The sequence below is a fragment of the Cyprinus carpio genome, chromosome B25, assembly GCF_018340385.1.
Source record: "Cyprinus carpio isolate SPL01 chromosome B25, ASM1834038v1, whole genome shotgun sequence".
In the NCBI taxonomy this organism is placed as follows: domain Eukaryota; kingdom Metazoa; phylum Chordata; class Actinopteri; order Cypriniformes; family Cyprinidae; genus Cyprinus; species Cyprinus carpio.
The window spans coordinates 17,249,909-17,275,545 of NC_056621.1; the positions used below are offsets into that span (position 1 = coordinate 17,249,909).

General features: G+C 38.1%; 2 protein-coding genes across 2 annotated transcripts in view; both read left to right on the top strand.

Moving 5' to 3' along the window:
* Window positions 1-21,547, top strand: part of lamb4 (laminin, beta 4) — a 23,543-nt gene extending 1,996 nt beyond the window's left edge. The window contains 35 exon segments of the mRNA XM_042752539.1: window positions 928-975; window positions 1,995-2,152; window positions 4,232-4,367; window positions 4,469-4,542; window positions 4,623-4,811; window positions 4,905-4,968; window positions 5,369-5,583; window positions 6,115-6,235; window positions 6,365-6,553; window positions 7,287-7,442; window positions 11,426-11,538; window positions 11,637-11,716; window positions 11,808-11,940; window positions 12,040-12,330; window positions 12,417-12,602; window positions 12,700-12,809; window positions 13,149-13,269; window positions 13,377-13,554; window positions 13,657-13,800; window positions 13,951-14,182; window positions 14,801-14,958; window positions 15,107-15,331; window positions 16,590-16,807; window positions 16,929-17,025; window positions 17,109-17,463; window positions 17,694-17,854; window positions 18,011-18,210; window positions 18,290-18,475; window positions 18,676-18,820; window positions 19,723-19,930; window positions 20,053-20,188; window positions 20,394-20,499; window positions 20,502-20,563; window positions 20,719-20,872; window positions 20,981-21,547. Of these exon segments, the coding sequence (XP_042608473.1) occupies window positions 928-975; window positions 1,995-2,152; window positions 4,232-4,367; window positions 4,469-4,542; window positions 4,623-4,811; window positions 4,905-4,968; window positions 5,369-5,583; window positions 6,115-6,235; window positions 6,365-6,553; window positions 7,287-7,442; window positions 11,426-11,538; window positions 11,637-11,716; window positions 11,808-11,940; window positions 12,040-12,330; window positions 12,417-12,602; window positions 12,700-12,809; window positions 13,149-13,269; window positions 13,377-13,554; window positions 13,657-13,800; window positions 13,951-14,182; window positions 14,801-14,958; window positions 15,107-15,331; window positions 16,590-16,807; window positions 16,929-17,025; window positions 17,109-17,463; window positions 17,694-17,854; window positions 18,011-18,210; window positions 18,290-18,475; window positions 18,676-18,820; window positions 19,723-19,930; window positions 20,053-20,188; window positions 20,394-20,499; window positions 20,502-20,563; window positions 20,719-20,872; window positions 20,981-21,120 (5,489 nt within the window). The 3' untranslated portion in view covers window positions 21,121-21,547.
* Window positions 21,548-23,822: 2,275 nt separating this feature from the next.
* Window positions 23,823-25,637, top strand: part of lamb1a (laminin, beta 1a) — a 33,553-nt gene continuing 31,738 nt past the window's right edge. The window contains 2 exon segments of the mRNA XM_042753729.1: window positions 23,823-24,060; window positions 24,353-24,525. Coding sequence (XP_042609663.1) covers window positions 23,838-24,060; window positions 24,353-24,525 — 396 coding nt within the window. The 5' untranslated portion in view covers window positions 23,823-23,837.

The following is a 25,637-nucleotide window of genomic DNA, read 5'->3' on the forward strand; positions in this document are numbered from 1 at the left end:
ATAAACTGTCCTATCCAGATACGTAATATTATAGTACATTTTAGCACAATTTTGTTGATCTTTGAAGTAGAGAGTAGAATTTTACAATTTGGCATTTTTAAAAATAAAATAAAATATTAGTTTCTAAAACATAAAACCAACTAAGTAATATTATCAGTTTGGTTGATATTTATGAAGTACCTGCTATGATGGCAGGCCTTAGTTGCATGACAATTACATTTCGGCAATTCCAGTTTTGTTCTGCTGTGTTGCATTGCTTAAAAGCAAATCTAATGCTATAATGACTGTCTTGTTCTTGCATGTTTTAAATTCGCTGTTTCATCACAAGTGAGACTTAAACAGAAGCCCACCTGTACTCCCAGGGCTGTTGTCACGTAAATACATTGTGGCTTTTCTTGAATGAAACTGGACTAGTGCATTGTGGTGAATGATCTATGCTCTGGAAAAAAAGACTCTTCCTCTTTGTTTCATAGACATACTGAAACTGATCAAATTACAGGCTCATCTCACACTACTGAAGTTTGCTTCAGGACCCAGCAGTCCCAAAATTGTCCTTAAAATGAAGCTTGCTCTATCTATCTATCTAAAAACTTTTTTCATATCCTACTAAATGATAAAATTCAAATACAGATATCCAGATAAATTCTGATTAACAGTGCAGATAAAGTGTTGATGAATGCAGTCAAGATGTCCTCAGTCACTTCTGAGAGGTGTTTATCTGATTGCTTGTACTTGACATGTTGATTGCAGATTAGTCAATGAGAAAAATGTTTTTTAGATCTTGCTTTAATTAAACCGGTAGTGAACCTTACGGCAAGGGCTGCATTTATTGAGACATATCTCTCACATTGATTTTGTATCACATTCCTCCTCCTCCATTCATTCATTCATCCTTTCTCTCTCCTCACACACCCGTTTGTCCTATAGGTCCAGCTATGCTGATCCGATTGGAGACATCGGCGTTCCTGCTCCTCTGTAAGTCTGCTCAAGTCTTTGACATTGCTGGAAGCTGACAGTGAAATTACCCTATGAGCCCATTCATGGAAAACATGTGATCACTTGCCACCCTTGGATTGAATTTTTCCCCACTTGTTGACACTTGAATCCTCTAACATGCACAAGTTGTCTTTCATTGTATATTTTTCAACATATTTCTCTTTAATTTCCATCACAAAGCAAGTTTCAGCAAATCATGTAATTTAGCAATTGTTCTGGCTCATACTTTTAACATTTTTTGTTAAGTATCCTGTTTTTATTCCTAAAAATTAGTGAAGTAAACCAGGCGATAGTTACTTTTAAGCTGCAAATTGCAGCCTCGTTTCAAATGGATCCACAGCTCAGCTTTGCCACTTGAACTCTATTGCCAAGAATCGTTATTTTTGCGCAGTGGTTTGTTGGCATGTGAGATTAAATGCACAAAAAAATGAAAAATAAAATCTGTCCACGAGTTGTTCGTCTAAGAGTACGCGGATTTCCTTTGCTCTTGCACAAAACCAGACGTGCGCGCTCAGATACACGCTGCTCTCACCTGAAGAGAGTGCGCGCACTTAAAGCTTATCACTCCTCTCACTCAAACTGTGTCCTGTGCACTCTCAAATCTCTCTGTGACCATCCGCTATAGATATTAATTCTTTTCGCACCTGAATTAAACGTTGTCAAAAGTTGTCAACCAATCAGAATTCAAAGATGGATCTGTAGCCTAATTTATTTACAATTTAATGCTACTTAGTCATAATATTAGAAATGAATCAGGTGTTTGGATGGTTTGTAAATAACCTCCCTTTATTAAACAGCCAATAGGCTTTAGTTTCATGATTTCCTGCTTGCTGCTGCTAGCCAATAGCAGGTTAATTGAGGGGAGAGGCTTTCTCTGTCTAGAAAGCATTTGATTGGAGAACATTTTTTAGTACAGGTTGAGTCATCAATATGCAACTTTATTACTTGAAGCTTAGCTAATGTAAAACCTGGTATAACTGAACCTTTGTGATTTGCAGTGATAGCTGCTCCAGTCCGCCTCCAGGACGAATGTGTGGGGAATTCATGTTATCCTAACCTCGGTGACCTCATGGTGGGCCGTGCCGCCCAGCTCAAGGCTTCTTCAACCTGTGGACTCTACAGACCACAAAACTATTGCATCCTGGGATACCTAGAGGTCAGTTGTCAAAAGAGCAACACTTCAAGAGGTCTGAATGTCAGTGATGTGGTTTAAAATATGTATGTCTTACGAGTATTAAACCAGAAATAGTAGATTCGATGAGTTGCTCCCAGAGCATTGCTTGTTGGGTTTGCAGGGAAAGGCTTCCCTTGTTTTTTATTACTACACTTCATTTTGAAATTCAAGGTTGTAAATTCCCAAATCCTTGAACCCTCAAGCATATACCTTTCCCTCAGGACTCCGAGTACAGTTTTCTCAGACATATTTGCATAACTTCTTCCCAGTCCAAACTACCCAGAATACAGTTCTATCCCAAAGTGGTCTCTTTTCAGCAACCACACTGAGATTAAAAAGACACGGCATGCTTTTTCCCCCTTTTTTTCAGTGTGGATTGACAGCACTCTAGCTGACCCTTTGGGTAATACCTACTAAAGACAAGTTGTGATGTGCCTCCCTGAGCTGTCGTATAGGTCATTACCTCTTCCTTGTCACAAGACTAATTTATGGCTGATTCCATATTCCCCTTTCCTCCCGCCTCATACCCCCGGCCCTGTCTATACAGGTGATAAAGCTGGTATGTGGGTGTGTCGTTCAGCAATTATTTTGTATATTTACACTACTTTTCTTGGTCTGAAGAGCCCACCGCAATAGTGCTTCCAATAACAAGTGGTATAAATAAAAGGAAGCTGTAAAAACACTGAATGCATTTCGGGTTGGTGTTAAAATGAGATTATTGATGTGATGGACAGCTCTTGTTCATACATGCCTGCAACAAAGACATACCCCCGCATATCCCCCATCATTGTCCCTACTATATTCAGGAAATCCTTGTGAATTTTTGCCAGGAGATACTAATTACATAGAATAATACATTACTGCAGGAGCTTCTGCAACATACTCCCTAGTGTATGAAGTTTTTAAAAGAATAATTCACTCAGTAAATTCTGTCTTTATTTGTTTATTTTCTCATGTTGTTCTAAACCCATTGAAGTTTATTTCTTCCATGGAACACAAAAGGTGATTTTTTTTTTGGAAGAACATCGTGGTGGGACTTTTCAGTATAATAAAAGTGAATGAAGCCTGTGGCTGTCAAGCTCCAAAGTAAACCCAATAAGTAGTCTAAAAGCACTATATTCCAAGTATTCTGAAAGCATTCACTGGTTTGGTGTGAAGAACAGACTGAAATATAAGTCCTTATTCAATTACAATCTTGCCATCCATCCTTACTCTCCTTGGCGAGTTCATGAGAAATCTTTGAACACATCATTGTTTTCTGAATCATCAGTTTTTGATCCTGATCAAAAACTGGTTGGGGTTAATTTCACTTAAGCATTGTTAAGCAACTATGGTTGAACATTCCTTCATTACCAACATTCTGTATTTCACAAAACCATAGTTCCAACAAAGAAATTTGAACTATTTCAGTTTGCCAAGAAAATGAAAGCACCCTGGTATCTGGGGAACCTGTGATTAAATAAAAAAATCTGGAAATAAAGCAAAACAACAGAGAACAAAACATATCAAAGTAGTCCTGCTTGTTATTTATAATTATAATCTGACATTAATTTGATCTCAAAATGCTTATTAGCTAAAGTTATTACTACAGCACCTACTTGACGTCATTAACAACCTGTAACTGTATATTGTTGAACCAACATGGTTCGAAAGAAAGATGTGCAAGAAAGTTACTACGGTTTCTGGAATCAGTCAAGATCAGCTAGTTAATTTCTCCAACTATGCACCGCAAGGTGGTAGCTAAAGGTAGGGTAGGCGATTTCGAAGAGAGGCTAGCAATAGTAAGCTAGCTTTGAAAGCATAAGATCCCACCCTTCCTGCAAATCACTCTCCAAAGCCACGCCTCCACCAAAATATATGAACACACACAGCACTAGCAGACCAGAGACTAACTAGCAACATGATGAGAGATGCATCCCTAAATGATTTATCCATGAATCTGACTGATTTGGTTGACCAGCCATAACTGTTAATGGAGCAGAAAAACAAATTTCATTCTGTTCATCACACTAAAATTATTGCCATTTAAAAGACATTATTGTCCTTTATCTAAAAACTCAGAATGAGCAGAAGTGCTTCATCTGTGACTCCAGGAGCCCCTACAATCTCCACCACAATCCCAACAGCCACCGCGTAGAGAACATCATCACCACCTTCCAACCTGAACACAAGATGAGCTGGTGGCAGTCCGAGAATGGTGCGTTCCTCAAGCGAACTTCTTTGCATGATCTTAATTTCAGTACAATTCTGCTGTTACTCCGAATTTAGACTTAATTTTGCTTCATTTAAAAATTCCAGGTGTCCATGAAGTCAGCATTCAGTTGGATCTGGAATCAATGTTTCGGTTTAGTCATCTGATATTGACGTTCAAGGTATGTTCAGTGCTTTCCATGTATCTCATTTAAAAACTTGAATTCATTGATATTTTTTGATAACAAATGCTCTCAAACAGAGTTTTCGGCCTGCTGCCATGTTGGTCGAGAGGTCGAAAGACTTTGGGAGAACCTGGAAGGTTTTCCGTTACTTTGCGGAAGACTGTGCTAACTCTTTCCCCGGTGTCTCTGAGGGGCCAGCAGACAGTATCGATGACCTTATCTGTGATAGTCGCTACTCTGGGGCAGAGCCGTCCACCGATGGAGAGGTATAGTCACAGAGCAATCCTGAATTGATCCAATCTGTTTAATTACTTGTCAACATACAAATCAGGTTCAGTCTAACTTAGCTTTTCTTCCAGGTGGTGTTGAAAGCCTTGGATCCCACTTTTGACATCCATGATCCTTACGACCCTACTATACAAGGTTCATGTCTTGTTTGAAGATGTTTTGTTTCTTTTAGAAATATGACAGTAATATAAATGTCAAGGCATGTTGATGCCTAAAGGCATGTCCAACAAGCAAAAGGCCTCGATATCTTAATGATGAGCTCATTGTGAGCTAGACACTTTGAAAAATTCCCTGTAAAGAAAATGTACACTATTCAAACTTGTCATAACATAATTTGTTCCACTGGTTCGCACCTGCTTTTCCTTTTCAGGACCCAAATCATAACTAATGCACTGATATTTAAATTTTGGCCGATATCAATAAGACAATAGATATTCATGTTACAGCCAATACTGATACTTTAAAATATCTAATATCGATAACACGATATGGTTTCAGTACATTCTTAAACAGCAATACTTCTTATGGTCCTCAGAGCTGATCACCCTGACGAACCTGCGAGTAAACTTTACCCGTTTGATCACCCTGGGCGACACGTTGCTCATGCGACGGAGGAGGAACCCACAGGATAAGTACTATTATGCTCTCTATGAGATGGTGGTTCGGGGGAGCTGCTTCTGCAATGGCCATGCCAGTCAGTGCATTCCCATGGATGGCGCACGTGGAGATACCTTTACTGAGCCTGGCATGGTGAGCATACTCCTGCTAAAAAGGAAAAGCACATATGAGACCTCCTTAATATCTGAACTGTTTCTCCTAGACAGCATTGAGATTAATTGGAGATTAATGGAGACATTACATTTCTCCTGACCTCAGATAGTCTCCTCTAAGAATCTTCTTTACATTTTCAGAAGGGATCTTAATGTCTCATACTGTGCTCAGATTACTAAAGTCAGGAAAAGTCTCAAGTACTTTCGAAACGGTTCATTTTCATTAACATTTCTTCCACATTTTTGAGGAAGGACTTTTAAGTATAGTCACATTCTTTGTACTTTACACCATTTCTGAAAAATATGCATGAATGTATTTTTTCTTTATAGGGCAGTTAACAATAATTACTACCTGTCATGCTTTAGTGTAGTAGAAAGCCTTTGCTCTGCTTTTATAGGTGCCTGTTTTTATTCTTAAATTACTAGCTTTGTTTAAAGAAACTTTATATGCTTTAAAATGATTGTTTGTTTTACAATCTTTTGATATTTGCTTTTTTCTGTCTTTGCTCAAGTACATGCTAAATGTGTTTGCCAACACAACACTGCAGGGTTCAACTGTGAGCGCTGTCAAGACTTCTACCATGATGCCCCCTGGAGGCCAGGTGGAAAAACAGACTCGGATGTTTGCAGAAGTAAGTGGCACTTAGCTAGACTGTGGATAGTTTAAAACACAAAAGACAATTTAAATGGCTGGAGGAACTCATTAAAACACTGGGAATAACAATGAAAAGCCATATGTAACTTTTCCTTTAATGTTTTAGGGTGTTACTGCCATGGCCATTCAGAGAAGTGTCACTTTGACTTAGCACGCTATCTGGCCACTGGTGGGGTTAGTGGTGGTATGTGTGATGACTGCAGAAACAATCGTGCTGGACCCCAGTGTGATCTGTGTGGGCCATATTACTACCAGGACCCTCAACGCTCTATGGACGACCCCAATGCCTGTATACGTGAGTGACCTGGTGAACAATAAAATCCTCTAGATGCACAACGAAATTATTCTATTGTATGTTTTTTATTGTTGTCCTCTAAAATAATCATTCCATTCCAGTGGAAAGGGTACTTAGATGTTTACAATTATTCATTTAGCAGATGCTTTTATCCAAAGTGACTTACAAATGAGCAATCCAAGAAGCGATTCATTATAAATAGGCAAAAAAAAAATAAAAAAAACTAAACTTTTAAAGATGCATTTAAGTCCTCCCAGAAGAGATGAGTTTTCATTTCATTTAATGTCTTGTGAATATTGTCTTGGATTTAGCATTATGGATGAGGGTCACCAGAAAGTGATTTTGTGCCTCTCTGCGTTGGTAACACAAGGCTTCACTAACTTACTGACCTTAAGTGTCTGGAAGGGATGTAGACTTGTTAGAGCTAGTGGAAGTAGTTGGGTGCAGAGCCCATTGCAGATCTATAAGCAAGCATTAAGATCATGAAATCAATGCGAGCTACAACTGGTAGGCAGTGCAGAGAGATAAAAAGAGGTGGGCCATTTTGGGCTCATTGAAGACCAGTCGAGCTGCTGCGTTCTGAATCATTTGTAGAGGCTTGATTGCACATGATGAAGTACAGCCAGAAAGAGCATTGAAGTAGTCCTGACTAGAAATGACTAGGGCCTGGACAAGAAGTTGTACAGCATTCTCCATTAGGAAAGGCCTTATCTTTCTGATGTTTCCTATCCAGCTTGTGAATGTAATCCTGATGGCTCAGTGGACCGTGGTCTGTGTGATCCAGTGACTGGCCAGTGCGTGTGTAAACAGAATGTTGAAGGAGAGCGCTGTGACCGCTGCAAGTCTGGGTTCTACGGGTTCAACCGGGACGACCCTAGTGGCTGTCAGTGTAAGTGTTCTTTCACCCACAGAATGGGACTCAATTGGCACATTTCTTACTCAATAATGTCTTAAAATTTGTTTGAATAGCTAAGGCTTTTTGCATTTACCTACTTGCAGAAGGTGTGCATTTGCTTAAAACTTTTTATCTGATCCTTTTTCATTCATTTATATATGAGGCGCCGCGTAGGATTTAAATCAAACTTCGCTTATGAATACATGTATAAAACACGTGCATATACACCTATACATTACTCACATATACATGCATACTACGGGACGTTCACAAATACATATATGAAATACACATGCACACTAATATGAAATCGATACCAATACATATAATGTTAACAATGCATGCATACACACTTGTGAATAACTTGCGTATACATATAAACTTGACGCGTGCATACACCAAAAGACACTCGCATATATGTATAAGCTCGATCCATGCATATACACCTACACACACTCGCGCATACATATAAACTCGCTGCATACCAACACAACTGCACATACTCGCATATACATATAAACTTGATCCGTGCATATACACCTATTAAACACTCGCACATAAATGTAAACTCGATGCGCGCATACACATCCATAAAACACTCGCGCATACATAAAAAATAACATTTACTAACGTATACAGTTCAGATAAGAAAGACACATGCTTTATTTGTGTTCATATATATATGCAAGTGATTTCGTATGTAGATGTGCGTGAACTTTTCAGTTTAAACGGAAGGCATTTCAGTGTAAACGGAAGGCATTTCAGTGTAAACGGAAGGCATTTCAGTGTAAAAGGAAGGCATTTCAGTGTAAACGGAAGGCATTTCAGTTTAAAAGGAAGTCGTTTAAGCGTGAACGGAAGTAACCTGTCTATATGGTCTATATACCGCATTTGCAATCATGGACAGGCATCGTGGTACAACTGAAGCAATTAGCATTTTGCTAAATGTTCTTTCTTCGCCCACTATTATAAGATCAATTACCAATTCAGATGAATTGAATGTGTTGCCTGCTCAACTGCAGTCAGAAACACAATCTGAATCGCAAACTTTGTTTCGGCCTTCTACCCCTGGTATACAAAAGCATCAATAACACGCAAACGATGTCAACATTATCCGCCGGCAAAGTTCATATCACACTTGCCAGCAGTAAGTTAATTGGCAGTCTCGATCTAGAAAAAGGTGAGAATTTAACTTCTATGCAATCTTCATGAAATAGCTGCAAACGCTATGCAAATTACACACACACAGAAAGAGAGAATAAAATGTTCTGTCTCTATAGTTAAAAAATATAAAAAGTGTTCCCAACTAAGTCCCAGTTTTAATAGCGAGCTTTGCCATTTTCAGAATTAAGGATGTCAAGCAATTTAAATGTGGTTAAAGTTTGCTTTTTGTTAAACTGTGTTTGTTTTTACAGGCCAAGGACACAATACCATCTGACTTTTAATAAGGATGTTATACTGTTGACCTCTCCTGACGATAATGTAGTAGTAAAGCAAAAGAAAAAAAAACAGCACTTGCATGAGATTGGACACATATTAAATGCCTTTGAATTTGACAAAGCATGGGATAGAACGGTTTTAAGAAAGAAAAATCAAAGAAAAAGAGCCACATGATTTAAGGTAAATGTTTTTTTTTTTTTTTTTAAAGATGTTAGTTATTGTAAATGTTTTTTACTGCGTGATGTATTATTTAAGGGTTTATTAGTACCACTGGTTTAATTGTGTGCAGTTTGGAAATACTTATGGGATGTATCCCATACAAGCTCATTACACCTTAAGTGAAGGTCAGGAACTGGATAGCAGCTTGATTTTAAAGGTGTTCAAGCTGAAGGCCTTGTATGTAAATCCCTTAAGACCACTACTCTTGGTAAGACTGGAGTGTGTGTGTGTGTGTGTGTTTTTTTTTTGTTATGAAGTTTAATTGATTTACTTTTTTTCTTTCCCATATGGGCTTCCTTATAGGGTTTAGGGTTATTTTAGGCCATATACAGTTGTACTCATAAGTGACGTGACATACAGCAAAGTATGGTGACCCATACTCGGGATTCGTGCTCTGCATTTAACCCATCCAAAGTGCACACACACAGCATGAACACACACCCAGAGCAGTGGGCAGCCATTTATGCTGCGGCGCCCGGGGAGCAGTTGGGGGTTCGGTGCCTTGCTCAAGGGTACCTCAGTCGTGGTATTGAAGGTGGAGAGAGCGCTGTACATTCACTCCTCCTACCTACAATCCCTGCCGGCCCGAGACTTGAACTCACAACCTTTTGGATTCTCTAACCATTAGGCCACAACCTCCCTCATAAGTTTACATACCCTTTGCAGAATGTGCAAAATATTAATAGTTGAAACAAAATTTGAGGGATAATGAAAATTGCATTTTTTTTTTTTTTTTAGTTCTGTCCAGAATAAGCTATTTCACATGAGATGTTTACATATACTCTACAAGACAAACTAATAACTGAATTTATAAAAGTGACCCCATTCAAAAGTTTACTGTAATACCCTTCATAAATAAACCCCTAACAAACCCTTAAATAATACATCACACAGTAAAACATTTACAATAACTATAACATCTTAAAAATATATATTGTTTACCTTAAATCATGTGGCGCTTTTTCTATGATTTCTATCCCATGTTTTGTCAAATTCAAACGCATTTAATATGTGTCCAATCTCATGCAAGTGCAGTTTTTTCTTTTGCTTTACTACTACATTATCGTCAGGAGAGGTCAACAGTATAACATCATTATTAAAAGTCCGATGGTATTGTGTCCTTGGCCTGTAAAAACAAATACAGCTTAACAAAAAAGCAAACTTTAATTAATCACATTTAAAATTTCTTGACATCCTTAATTCTGAAAATGGGTAAACTCACTATTGAAACTGGGACTTAGTTTGGAACACATTTTATATTTTTTAACTATAGAGGCAGGACATTTTACTCTCTCTGTGTGTGTGTAATTTGCATAGCGTTTGCAGCTATTTCATGAAGATTGCATAGAAGTTAAATTCTCACCTTTTTCTAGATCGAGACTGCCAATTAACTGCTGTCGAGTGTGATATTATGGTCCGTGAACTCAACCGGCGGATGATGTTGGCATCGTTTGCGTGTTATTATAATAGCGGGCGAAGAAAGAACATTTCGCAAAATGCTAATTGCTTCAGTTGTAGAACGATCCCTATCCATGATTGCAAATGCGGTATATAGACAGGTTACTTCCGTTCACGCTTTAACGACTTCCTTTTACACTGAAATGCCTTCCTTTTACACTGAAATGCCTTCCGTTTACACTGAAATGCCTTCCTTTTACACTGAAATGCCTTCCTTTTACACTGAAATGCCTTCCGTTTACACTGAAATGCCTTCCGTTAAACTGAAACTGAAAAAACTGAAAAGTTCACACACATCTACATACGAAATCACTTGCATATATATATGAACACAAATAAAGCATGTGTCTTTCTTATCTGAACTGTATACGTTAGTAAATGTTATTTTTTATGTATGCGCGAGTGTTTTATGGATGTGTATGCGCGCATCGAGTTTACACTTTATGTGCGAGTGTTTAATAGGTGTATATGCACGGATCAAGTTTATATGTATATGCGAGTATGTGCAGTTGTGTTGGTATGCAGCGAGTTTATATGTATGCGCGAGTGTGTGTAGGTGTATATGCATGGATCGAGCTTATACATATATGCGAGTGTCTTTTGGTGTATGCACGCGTCAAGTTTATATGTATACGCAAGTTATTCACAAGTGTGTATGCATGCATTGTTAACATTATATGTATTGGTATCGATTTCATATTAGTGTGCATGTGTATTTCATATATGTATTTGTGAACGTCCCGTAGTATGCTTGTATATGTGAGTAATGTATAGGTGTATATGCACGTGTTTTATACATGTATTCATAAGCGAAGTTTGATTTAAATCCTACGCGGCGCCTCATATTTATACATGTCCAGTGTGTAGGTGTAATTTCATGGGAACTATACGCACTGGCAACCCTTGTGATCAAACAACTGGAACATGCATCTGCGAGCCATTTGCTTTCGGCCCACAGTGCGATCAGTGTCTGGTGAGCTGAACCTCTCCATTAGACCACAAGGATATAAACTTAAATAGTCATTAATGCTTGGAAATGTTAATATTCCGCTTTGTTGACCAATTTTCCAGCCAGGTTACTGGGGTCTGGGAAACACAGTCTATGGCTGCTTACCCTGCGACTGTGACATTGGAGGGGCATTGAGAACTGAGTATGATACTACAGTACAGTTACTTTTCTGAAAGAAAAAAAAAAACACACAGATTAATTGTTTACAAGTCTGTATGTGCATATTCACACAGATGTTCCTCAGTGGATGGCCAGTGTGAATGCAGGCCTAACATGGTAGGCCTCACATGTAGTGAGCCGGCCCCTGGATATTTCCTGGCCCCTCTTGATTTCTATATCTATGAGGCTGAACATGCAGCACCTCTGGTGAGAGACTGGGATGTGATTTTTGTACTAAATTATATTCTTAATCATTCATAAGAATGAAGAAACCCTCATGACTTAGGTTCATTTCCGCTTCCACAGATGGCAATTTCTCCATTTATACAAGCCCCTCCATTGGTCTACCCCCCGGAACAGATACCTGTTCGTCCAACCAATCTCCCTCTCTGCCCCTCTGCCCCAAAACCCTTCCCAACACCATATAAAGAAACTGAACCCCCAACAGTAAAGCCGTCTCCGACACCATACAACCCCCATTTCACACTACCCATCTGTGAGCACTACTACAGACAAAGAGGTTATGACTTCAAGATCAGTAATGGCAGGGTTGTAGTGGTCAGGCGTGAGAAACTGCGAACTCGAAGACAAGGCCAGGTAAAGTTTGAACTGTCAGATAAACAATGTGTCCAAGTTACATTGTCACAAAATTGAATGTGATTGTCTTCGTCATTGCTGTGCAGAGGACAATCCCCTTTGAACCAGGCTCATCTCTTCAGATCATCCTGCGACAGCGCACCCCAGATCAGCCCATCACTTGGACTGGACCGGGTTTTGTGCGAGTTCAGGATGGGGCTGGACTTAGATTTAATGTCAGAAATATACCAGCTACTCTTCACTACTATGTAGTTGTCCGCTATGAACCAGAGGTCAGCCAGTCTTTTCATTAAATATTTGAATGTCAGTGTTTGTTTGAAATGTTGTGGTCCATTTCACATTTATGTACTCAAAATGTTATCTTTGCAGTCCACCGATGACTGGACAGCTATTCTGAACATTGTATCTTTTGGATCAGGTGATAGACGTTGTCTGAATGACCCGTCTGATAAAATGTTTACTCTTCCAGCCTCTGGAAGGTGAGATTTTTGTACAGTGTATTTTGCATATATTTAACAGGTTTTCGTTGAGTGCTAATTTAGTAAAGGGGATTGTTCACCCAAAAAGGAAAATTCTGGTATTGTTTACTTATGCCCATGCTGTTCCAAACGTGTGATCTTCTTTTTCCTGCAGAATAGAAAAAAGACATTTTGTCCATACATTAAAAGTCAGTGGGGTCAAATGTTGTTTTGGACCCCATTACCTTTCATTGTATGAACTATCCTTTAAGAGATCAGGTTCTTGAAAGCATTTTTCATGTCAAGTAAAATTATTACTAGATCTACTTCATCTAACTACATTTAACTCTTTACATACAGGACAGCCACACTGGATCTTCCAATATGCCTCAGTGATGGTAATAAATACCATGTGGACATTACTTTTAGAAAGATGCCCAGTGCCGACCCTCAGATCACCTCATACATCCTGATTGACTCCGTAAGATATCAAGCAATCAGACCTTGTTTTTGCAGGATCATTGGAAGAGATTAAATTGAAAATTATATACCTTTTGTTTAGTAAATGTATTTATCCTTATTCCATAGATGGGCCTCATTCCCAAAGTGGACTCACTCCCAAACCTCTGCACGCAGCCATATCTAGCTCAATTTCAGCAATACCGCTGTATTGAGTTGGGCGCACAGGCAGGACAGCACACCCTTCCTGAAGTATGTGAGAAACTTATTGGAAGTATGTCAGCTTTCATTCACAATGGTGCAGTGTGTGAGTATCGTCTAAATTTACATCACAGATATACACACACATTTAATTCCATGATGCATTTGTTATCTTGTATTAACTATATGCATCTGTGTAAATCAACAGCTTGCAACTGTCATCATGTTGGAGCGTATGCCTCATCTTGCAGTAAATTCGGTGGACAGTGTCAATGCAAACCTAATGTTATTGGTCGGTGCTGTGATTCCTGTACTCCTCTGACATATGGGCTTGGGCCAGACGGCTGCTCACGTAAGCCACATTCTCATATTCAGACATAACATGATATAACAAATTATTCAAAGAAACATTCAGAACAAACAGAATGTTTTTAGAACATGGCACGTTTCATAAACTAGATTCTTTATCTTGGACATTCTTATTTGTCATTGACTCCTCTAGAATGTGACTGTGATCCATCTGGCTCTACCGCTGAGCTTTGTGACCAGACAACTGGTCAATGCTCGTGTCGAGAAGGAGTAACTGCTCGTCGATGTGATAGATGTAACCCTGGTTACTACGGTTTTCCCCTGTGCAGACGTTGCCAATGCAACGGGTTGGCTGACATCTGTGACCTGGTCACTGGAGACTGTTTGGACTGCAGGGAACACTCCTCTGGACCCCACTGTGAAAGGCAAGAGAGGATTCGATATCATATTTTTTCATTTTCAGTGTTACACTACAATAAATGAATCCTAACAATTAAAAGGATAGTTCACCCAAAAATTTTAATTGTTTCATTAATTACTCACCCTCATGTTGTTCCATTGTTCGACCTTTGTACACAAATTTAAATATTTCTGATGAAATCCCAGAGCTTTCTGAACCTGCATAGACAGCAATGCAACTGACACGTTCAAGGCCCAGAAAGGTAGTAAGGATATTGTTAAAATAGTCCATGTGACAGCAGTGGTTTAACCTTAATTTCATGAAGCTAAGAGAATACTTTTTGTGCATAAAAAAAACAAAAATACAGCAATAACCAACAGCAAAAGCAATTCAGCAGCAGCAGCAGCAGCAGCAGCATAGCAGATTTATTCCACCAAGACCAAATAAATAAACACTGTTATATCCATTATCATGCTCAAATCTTCAGAGAGTGGTCATAATAGAAATAACTTAATTTGTGTTCTCAAGATGAATGAAGGTCTTACAGATTTGGAATGACATGTGGGTGAGTAATTAATGACAGAATTTTCATTTTTGGGTAAACTATCACTTTAAGATGCTAATGGTCATTTTTGTATTCCAGGTGTAAGGATGGTTATGTTGGTGACCCTGTTTCTGGGCAGCCCTGTGAGCCATGCTTATGTCCAGATGTGAATGGAAGTGGGCGCTTCTTTGCCATTTCCTGCAACAAAGATCCACACTCTGGAGCTCCATACTGTGAATGTCTGCCTGGACATACAGGTCCTTGTTCTCTCTTTCATACACAGCATTTCCAAAACAATTAAAGAGTCTTCCAGTTACCTGTTTGATGTAACACACAGTGAGGGAAGTAAAGATACAACACTGTAAAATAAAAACGCCTATTATAAATTTTACCTTACTGTTGTAGGCCTAAACTGTGACTCCTGCGCTCCTGGTTACTACGGTGATCTGAGGTTGCCAGGGAGCCAATGTAAGGAGTGTTGTTGCAACAATAACATTGATCCTCATGACGGTGAAGCATGCGATACTGTAACTGGCGAATGTTTGCAGTGCTTACATAACACAGAGGGGCCACGCTGTCAGAGCTGCAAACGTGGATACTATGGCAATGCGTTTGCTCAAGACTGCAAAGGTACAGGTTTAAAATGATACATTGCTCTATTATTATTATTATTATACATTTTATTTATAGCCGCCTTTTATGGCACTCAAGGACATCTTACAAAGTCCATAAAACAGGGTGAAACAATAAACATTAAAAAAATATGGTTAATGTGCCCATATAACAACCAAAAAGAACCAAATTCCACTTGTTTCCTATTTCTAATTACAAAACAATGACAAATGAAATGCAAATGATAAACATTTTAGGGTCTTTCACACCAGGTAGTTATAGGAACTAGCCACCAGGGCGGTCCCATGAGAACTACATTTTCCCCTAGGCCCATTTTCCTGGTTGCATTCACACTGCCAGTAGTAACTCTGATGTGACATAAGCCAGCTGACAGCATTGTCATATAGCACGATATTCAACAATATCAACAACTGTAGAATGGAGATGGCTTTGCCCATCTATTGCTCTTTTCCATGTTCGTAGAGTTAACTTGTATAGAACATGAGTAAACTGTGTTTACATGGCTTTTTAGAAATGGCGGGTGCCATATGGCTCGAGTTCAGCCAATCAGCATACCCTTACGTCACTGGTAGTTCCTGTTGTACTTGGGTATACCCTACTCTGAAGTAAATTCAGTCCCCGCAAAAGGCATTCCTTTAACTAAAATTGTTCCCAGTTCCTGCGGTTTGAACACATCAAAAAGTGGGTATTTCCACCAATAATTATAGCAACTAAGAAATAGTTAACTTAGAAAAAACTATTAATGTGGACCAAAATATAAACACATACATTTTAATATTGAAGTCATAATCAAATGGAGAAATAGTAACATGTATTTTCTTCCTTATTGTGATGTTCATCCCAGTTATTATCATAACTGATTATTGAAAAAAAATGGATTATCGAAAAAATTGGGCAAACTCAAACTGTTAATTGCTTGGTTTGAGTTGAGGGTGTTGCATTCAAAAATGAATGTGAGAGCTTGCAGTTGATTGGGAAGGGGGGAGGTTTAAGTGGAGTAAATGACTGGCTTATGTCACCAGATCTAGTTTGACATTTTGATGAAATCAAAAAAAGAAATAACAACTACATCGACAAATCATTCACAATCAGATCTATAACATGCATTTACAAAACAGATAGGATAAAGAAGTTTTTTTTATATGGGACAAAAAATTCGGCAACAGATATTTATTATTATTTATTATGTTTTTATTTGCCTTCATAAACAATGGCTTCATAAACAACATATGTCATGTTTTTATCGTCTACTTAGAGTGTTCTTGTGACTGGAGGGGGATAGATCACACTAAGTGTCCAGCTGGAAGCCCCTGTTTCTGTAACCAGGAAACTGGCCAGTGCCCATGTCGCACAGGTGTCAAGGGAACCCTATGTAATGAGTGTGAGGATGGATACTGGAACCTGGATGGGGAGTCTGGGTGCCAGCAATGTAATTGTGACCCAGAACATGCTCTCAACTACATCTGCGACAAGGTTAATATCTTCTGTTTATATAATCAATCATACAATAAATTCACTTTAGAAGAAGTGTCTCATCACATGGATGGCTATAACGGATTTTTAGGCTTCACACCTATACTTTATGTCCTTCTAGATCACAGGCCAGTGTTTCTGCCAGGCAGAATATGGAGGCAGAAAATGTGACGAGTGTGGGCCGAATCACTTTGGAAACCCAGATATACAGTGCATGTGTAAGCTAATATACACAAGAGTTTTGTTCTCTTTCAAGTCATTGTCTGCTGACTAAAACAAAATTATTTCATCTTTTGTTCAGCTTGTGACTGTAACATGGAGGGGACCATTTATCCAGCTTGTGACCCTTACACGGGTGAGTGTTTGTGTAAGCCAGGGGTGATTGGCCTTTTCTGTGATGACTGCGCCCCAGGTCATGACACAAACTTTCCTGCCTGTGAACCCTGCCATGCCTGCTACCACCTTGGCGAGAAAACTGTCTCAGATGTTAGACGAGATATTGAGAGGATAGAAACTATAAGGCCATGTCCTGAAAACGATCGGCCGATATTTGAACTACAAAACTTAAGGAATTTGTTGGACAAGCTGCAGAGTCTGGCTAACGTTACCGCCAAGGATGAGCTAGAAAAACTAGAGGAGCTCTTGGCACGCATTAGGTAATATATTTTACACAATTTAATTGACATACGACAAAATTTCTGGGTCAATGACAATGCTAATTTTTATTCCAAATCTATTAATTTTTTCAAATATATAATTAAAATGACTATTACATAAATATCTTCTATGATGAACATGTTTTTTGAAATGATGCAACTGGGAATGATTATAGTAGTCTTGTACAATGACCACTTTTATCTTACATGTCTCTCTACTTACTCCTCAGGAATGAAACAGAGACCATTGACCCACACATAATCATTATTGATCCAACCATACTGCTCAATAGTGACATCGACAATATCCGACTTGACTTCAACACGCTCTTGAAGAATCTCAGGGAGAAGACAAAAGAGATTCCAGTGACAGATGTAAAAGCTATTAATGGTTTGTAAATGAAAAGAGTCAAATCTCAGTGATTACCAACATGAAAAGTTGGTTTGGCAGAATCAGAGTGCCATTTGTGAACATTATAACACTTCATTTTGGTTTTTAAAGGAATTGTGAGCTATTATGCAACTACTGTTGGTGTCATTTCTATAGATACTTTAAATACGATCAAAAAGCTCTATGAAGAATTCACTGACAGTGAGAAGAAAGTGGAAGCAGCTAAAAAGGCCCAAGAAGCCTCCAGGAATACGAGAGAGAATGTTACAGTGGAACTTGCAAAGTGTCGCATAGGAGAAATGGATAAGCTGGAGAAGAAAGTGAAAGCTCTGAGTGTTGCCGGCCTCAACGAGAAGGTGAATGAAGAGTAAAACGTCATTCGGCAATTTGAAGAAGAAACATATGTGTTTTGCAGTGACAAATTTTCTGCCTTAGGTCTGTGGGGCTCCAGGCGATGCAGAATGTGACAAGGCAAAATGTGGTGGAGCTTCATGTGGGATATGCGGGGGTCCTGCCTGTAAAGGGAGTTTACCCCTCAGCCTCAATGCCTCCAAACTGGCAGAGATGACCGAGAAGAACATTACTGATCTGCGCAGTAAACTCAAGGAAGCTGATGCACAGGTATGTCAAAAACATACCAGTACCTTACTGCTTTATAATTTTAATGCATATACTTTATGCATATCTTTGCCTTGTGGTTCAAAGTGTCTATATTAGGGTCTCCAGAGGAACTTTAGGTTGTTTCTTTTGAATATATATTTTTTATATTTTTTATATTTTTACATGTAAAAGTAAAGCCTCATTCTGTTTTGTATTTACAGCTCATGGGCACCTCAAATATGACTAATTACATCAAAGATCAAGCTGAGGACCTGATGAATAAAATTAATCAGACTAAGAACAAATATGAGAAGGAGAAGATTGAAACCAAGAACCTCATAGAGAAGCTCAAGAACTACTTGAGAGGTACTGCATGTAATGAGTCAGTTGCTAGCTTCTGGTAAAGCGTGCCTGGTCTTTGATCATATCCAGGCAGGAAAAAGAAACTGGATCGTTATTTCATCTACTCACCTCAGGCCACTCTCAGGCAAATCGGTAGTAGTGTTTTCATTTTGGGAAGCACAAAATCAAAAGTCCAAGCTTCTCTTTATCATACAACAGAAGTAGACAGTGACTAGTGTCAATGACAAATGTACCATAAAAGTAGTTCTCAAGCATGTAAATTCAGGAACAGATTGAAATTTAAGTTGTTATTTGTTGTAATCCTGCCATCAGCTATAGCTCTCAAATCTTATTCACACTTATACTTACCTTGTGTTTCTCAAAACATCACAAAAGCTGGCCAACTGATAAGATTTGTGGTTTTGGTCACATGCCCAAAGCCCCTGCTGTTACATACATCTACAGCTTGGTGGCACTCACAGTAAATAACAGAGGAAAAATCCAGAACCTTATTTCTGTTCTCTTGTATTTGGTGTTGTTTGATGAAAAACGTAGCGAATACAAAATTCTGAACGGCTGTTTGAAAACATGTTTGACTTCCTTTTTTTCCTTCTCCATGAAAAGTGGTTTTCAGAAACAAAGTTGTGCACAGCTGCCCTTGTGTACTGCTTGCTGTATTTCTGCTTTTCAATAAGCAAGTTATAGAACCTACTGTCAAACAGTTTGCCATTTTTTCAGCCTGTCTACATTTTGATAAATGTCTACTATTGTGTCAAAGAGAAAATCGTATAAACTTAATGTGATGCGAGGGATGAATCTGAAGAATACATTTTTATTTAGGGCAAAACCACCACACATTTACATTTAGAGTAAAATAAAATGCACATAGTAAACTGTAAATTCAGTTGAGTATTGTACCTTAACAGATGAGCTGGTGAAGCCAGAGGACATAGAGAAAATGGCCGAAGCTGTGTTGTCCATTCAGCTGCCCAAATCCCCTGATGAGATCAAGGACATGATAGAGGACATCAAGAGGATCCTGGCAAATGTCACAAATTTCGACGATGATCTAGAGCACTTGAAAAAACAAGCCAGAATTGCTGAAGACATGAAGGAGAGGGCCCAAGAAATCTTGTGAGGCTGCAGAAATTAAGTCAATGTGTCAAAGCTGTAGTTTTTACCATTTTATTGTGCTTTATAAAGCTAAACCTGTGGACACCAGTGCCACTAATCCTGTTTGGTTGTTGCATAACCAGGAACAGAACCGATGCTATCAATGTGAGGGAGATAGAGAAAGCACTCAACGATACAGCAGAGCTCAATGACAAGATATCCAATGATCTGGATGAGGCTGAAAAAAACAATGACATTATCAGGAAGAATGTTAATGAGGTAATGGGTTTATTTTACTAAACAATACATGCATGTTTAAAGGACTTTTTACTCACCTTCATATCATTCCAGACGTGTATTGTGTAACTTTCTTTACTTTTTGATTTGTTTCGCTCTTAATGCACTTATTTTGAGAGCACTTGTTTCTACCTTTTTGCCCTAATAAACTGCTTTATAACAATATTTCCTTATTACTTTTAAACAGACTGAACCTAAACTAAAAAATATTGAGGATAATTTGGATTCAACTCGTGCCAAAAAGTTACTGGATGAAATCAAGACCTTGAAGAATAAGACGGAGATGAACAGAGCTCAGGGAAGGAGGCCAAAGATGCTGCCAATGCAGTGCTTGACAGTGCCAAAGACGTCGAAAAGGTAAGTCTCACAAGCACAAATACATATATTCATTTAAATAAATTGTTTGTTGAATGTTCAAACATGGTGTACTGATAGTAACCTAAAAGATGCTACAGCTGCCTTAAGATATAGCATATTCCTGTTCTACGTGGATTGCTTTCCTCCATTGTTAGGATCTCAAGGAACTGAAAGAGCAGTTTGAAAAGTTAAAACTGAATAGCACAACCCAGAATGTTAATGAAGAGGCTAACGAGCGTCTGAAGAACATCACAATAGAGGCAGAAACACTGGCTAAAAATGTGGAAGTTAAAATGAAGGAAATTGAAGGTACATTATCATAAGAAGCAGTATGCATTGGGATTTAACAGATTTCTATAGGTGTTAATTTCTTGTTAGCAATATAATTTTTTTTCCTTTATCACTATGTCGTTTCAGAATTGGATAAAAGGATTCTGGTTGCAGCTGAAAGAAAAGAGGAAAAGATAAAAGATTTGGAGGCACTCCAGAAGGAGGCAGATGACTTAAGGAACTTTATTGTTGACAAAGTGGATAAATACAATCTGTGCTCCACTTAAGCCTGCAAAGGCTTCCCTTCTTCAAAATTAGAGGAAGTGTTTTTTTGCCATGGGAAAATGCTGAAGGCAACGCAGGGCAAAACAGCCTTGGACTAAGTTTACAGGATAAGTGCAGTCCTTTTATCCTGTTTTTTTGTGGGCTTGCTGATTTTTTGTTTACAATAAAGAGCTATGAACTGGTTCTCATCAAGCCCCAGAAATACACAATGACCGTATTCTGGTTCTATTCAGTTTTTTTTTTTTTTTTTTTTTTTTTGTATAGGGCTACACGATTATGACAACAATCCATAATTGTCGATTATTCCCTTGAAAACTGTAATTGCGATTATTAATTACGATTATCACAATTTACATTGAATGATGTTTATACCATTGTTTAATGCAACTGCATACCATATTTTTATATGAAAATAAACAAGCTGAAAAAACTCTAACTGAAAAACGTTTAGTGCTTTCTAGTATTAAGCCTCAAATGTCAACTATACATTGGATTGGTTTCTTAAAATTATAAAAAAGTAAAAATATGAATGGTATTATAATGTTATACTAAAACTAAAATTAAAATAATGAAAAAACCCCTTCAGATAACATGTAGAAAGAAAAAACGCATCTTAAGCACGCAGAACAGAAGTGGACTTTGAACGATTTATTGCCGCTTTGAACGATCACGTAATTGTGGCATCCATAATTGTAATCGCGATTAGAAATTTGATTAATTGTGCAGCCCTAGTTTTGTATTTATAGTATATTTTTAGTAAATGATGGGCCAAGTTTGAGAATCTCAAATAGGTAATGTATAACCCTGACAGTCCACAAGAGGTCGCAAGAGTAAAATTTAAAATGTCGCCTATCACACAAACAATGCAGCACTGTTTCCTGCACCGCTTGAATCTAGAGTGCCACACCAAAACCAGTCATATTTAACTCAAGTTACTTGCCTGATGAATTGAATAAGATGAGATAAAAAGAATGTGTGCTGCAAAACATTGACAACAAAACATCTTTTTATTGAGATTCACAATGATTCTTATAAGCCACGTTTTTAAACGAATCATTCAAAAAGACTCGTGAGTTTTGTTTGAATCAGACTGACGAAAATCAGATGCAACTTCAATTACTGTTTATTCAATTCTGTTCAGCTCATCCCAAATTGGCTTATGTCTGAGCTATTTAGGCATATTCCTCTAAGTCTCCTCCAAAAGTATTTTCATTGTTTTTGGTTCATGGATAAGTCATTAAAACCTCTTGATTAAAAAAAACTACTTCAGCGTTACTTCCAGAATTGAGCTCAACAGCTGCTCCATGTGCATTAAGATAAGACAGTCAGGTTTAGAAGCCTGCTGCTTGTGGAATGTGCTCGTTTGTCTCTCGCAGGAGGTGGAGGGTCTGTGCTTTTGTCCTACGGTGTTAACAGCCTCTCCGTTGACTATTCAATTGCAAAACCAAAGGTAAAGCCCCGCTGATGTTATTTCATTGGTCTGTCTGAGTGGATCTTCCCACCTTTTTAACTACTTTACTGTTGTTCAGACACACTTTGTTTTGTCAGAGTTAATTTCATCTTCACTGGGTGAAGATAAAGGAAAAAAGTCATGAAACAGATGTTTAAAATGTTTTAGAACAATTCTACCTGATTGTTAAAAATGACTTTTTAAAGTAGCCTAATGTATTTGATTGATTCAGCCATATTAAGTAGTATTTATGACTTGGATAAAAAAGGTAATATAGGTGTTACAACTCGAAGTTACTTGAATAAAATCAAGTTAGGTTTCACTTATGCTTTGTAGGACTTGCATAACTTAATATCTAAATATCGGACCACTTTATTGCCTTAATATACTGATGATTCAAATCCCTGATTTAATTCCTAATGTCTAAACTGACTGAAGTCTGTGTTTCTCTTCTTGGTCATTTATATTACACTAATTTATCAAAATTATTATGACAACCACCAAATCCACATCAGTTCCACCTGAACCCCTTGCTCTTTGACTGACCTTTAAACTGTCGAAAGACTGAGGAATCCTCCCTTATTTAAGGCCATTTCACTGATCACAGGTCAGTTCATTTTAGTGTACCATTATTAGAAGTAAGAATAGCTGTTAATAAAATTATTAGGACTTGTAATTGTGCGTGAGAATCTAGATTTCCATATAAAATGGTAATATTATCTTTTAACAAAAACATTTTGTTGAAAACACAGAAAGGTATTGTCTTTCTCTTAACATTAACAACAAATACCACATAGTACCATGGTTTTCTAGAAAATGTTCCACTGTTGTACCATTATTGGTACCTTGGAGTACATTGTTAATACTGTGGTGAATGAAAATAACAGCCTATGCATAACATTTGATTTAATTACCATTATTAAAACATGGTATAACCACAATTGAAGTAACTTTCAAGATAAATTAATCTGACGTGTAATTGTTACCAATACAAATTGAAAATCTTGTACTTTTAACTCTTTTTTTGTCACAAAACAGAACAATCCCTCACTATCTGAAGAGGGTAAATGTCTTTGCTGACCCTGAGGTACCGTTTCAAATCGCCTCAAATGGCGCGTTTTCATCAAATACGCAAATATTTGCTATCAGTGTTATTCATTTGACATGTACAGTCGACTCGAGTGTACTTAAACCTATACCTCAGCGCTCTTTTAACTACTTTTATCCGTTTTTCAATGGCCGTTGCTTACCTCAAGACCACCTTCGAAAATGGGGGAGGGCGCGCACGAGACGAGTCGAAGCGTCGTGCGCATGCGCAGAAGATTAGCGGCTGAGAGGAAAAAGTTTCGGGCAGCTCTAGCTGCAGTAAAGCAGGAGCACAGTCTGCAGGGATCAGACCCAGCTCTGCAGTTTCCAAGCAAAATCAGGATTACTGCCCCCCGGCTGAAGAAAGAATCTAGAACAATGCTGTTACAGCTCGCAGCCCTTTTAAGTAAGTTTCACTTTAGTTTTGTTTGGGCAAAGTCTCTTTATGTAGAGGTTTGAACTATATTAAGCATAGTTTCTCAAACTTTAAGCAATTATCTTTATGCATTTAATTTACCTTAGGTAGATATTTTAAACTTTTACTAGAAAATGAAATTATGATTTATATAATTTTATAAATTATATATCTTTTCTAAAACTGAAACTTAAGGGAACCTTAAAATACAAGCATACAAAGTCTATGTGGTATTACATTTCACTACTACCAGATGCATATTAAAAGTTTTTCTTCCACAAAGGTTTAGGGGCATGGGCTCTGGCAGATGTGCCTGAGCTGGGAGATGTTTGCACAGAGGGGAGCTGTTATCCTGCCACAGGAGATCTTCTCATTGGAAGAGCACACCAACTCTCGGCCACCTCCACATGTGGACTCCAGAAACCTGAGCCTTTTTGTATTGTCAGTCATTTGCAGGTAACATATGTGCTGCGAACCGTTATCCTTCATTGTTGATTAAATAAAGCTGTTTGGCATTAAAAGTTTAGAAATTAAGTTTGAATTAAAATTACAGTGTGCTATCATCATTACATAGTGCTTTAAATTTGTTTTATTTTTCAAGTTGCAAAAAGTTGCAAAGACAAGCATTAATTTTATGGTCACGTCATGACATCAAATTATATACTGTATGTTCATTCGAAATGAAAACTGCACCCCCTTGGGCTCTATAGTCGACCTGATAATTGTATTTTAATGCCACAATTGAGAATTTATGTGTTTAATTTCCACTTGTGGGATTTCTTCCAACACCCTTTGGGGCTTTTATCTGTAACATCTTCAGAAAGAGATTTATTGCTGTCCTGTTGTTTCATGTGGGTGTTTTTGGGACATGTTTGTCTTTAGAGTCTTGTTTCCTTCGACTCTTGAATGTCTAGACTACTTCCTTCTAGACAAAATGCCTTAAAATGTTTTACGTAGGGCCATTGAACAGCTTATGTGGGTCTTCTGAATCTTCAAAAATGCAACCTGCAGGTTTATAGGGGTTTGTTGATGCTATGGCTGAGTGAAAATCACTCATGCCACACCATAATAGAGAGATAATTGCTTCTAAGTTTTGTCTCGAGACATATTGGATCAGTTCTTTTGATCAGTTTATCTTCATCTCTTTTCACGTTTAATCATTTAAAACAAGGTGGTGTCATCAAAGAAAAACCTTTGCAGTGCAACACATTAAGTTGGAGCTGAGGTCAATTGGCGGTTATGAGATGGAGGTGGACAGGAACTTATTTTAACACACTAGTCACATTACAACGCAATACATCTCCCAATTTTCAAGCCAATTGCCCTCAAGAGAGTCAAATTGCTTTAATAGGTTTTTAATTAGGAGAAAATGTCACAAAGCAGCTCTGAACATCTGGCCTCCACATGAAACTAATGCTCTCTATGGGCCACCAGACTTTGAAAAAGCTGTGTCATGTAAGTCAGACCAAGTGGGTTGACTTGCTTCGTATCTCAGAGACACTTACAGTCATTCATTTTATTTGGAGAAGTTCTTGCGTCACAAGAATGCCATTGACATTATCTGGCTT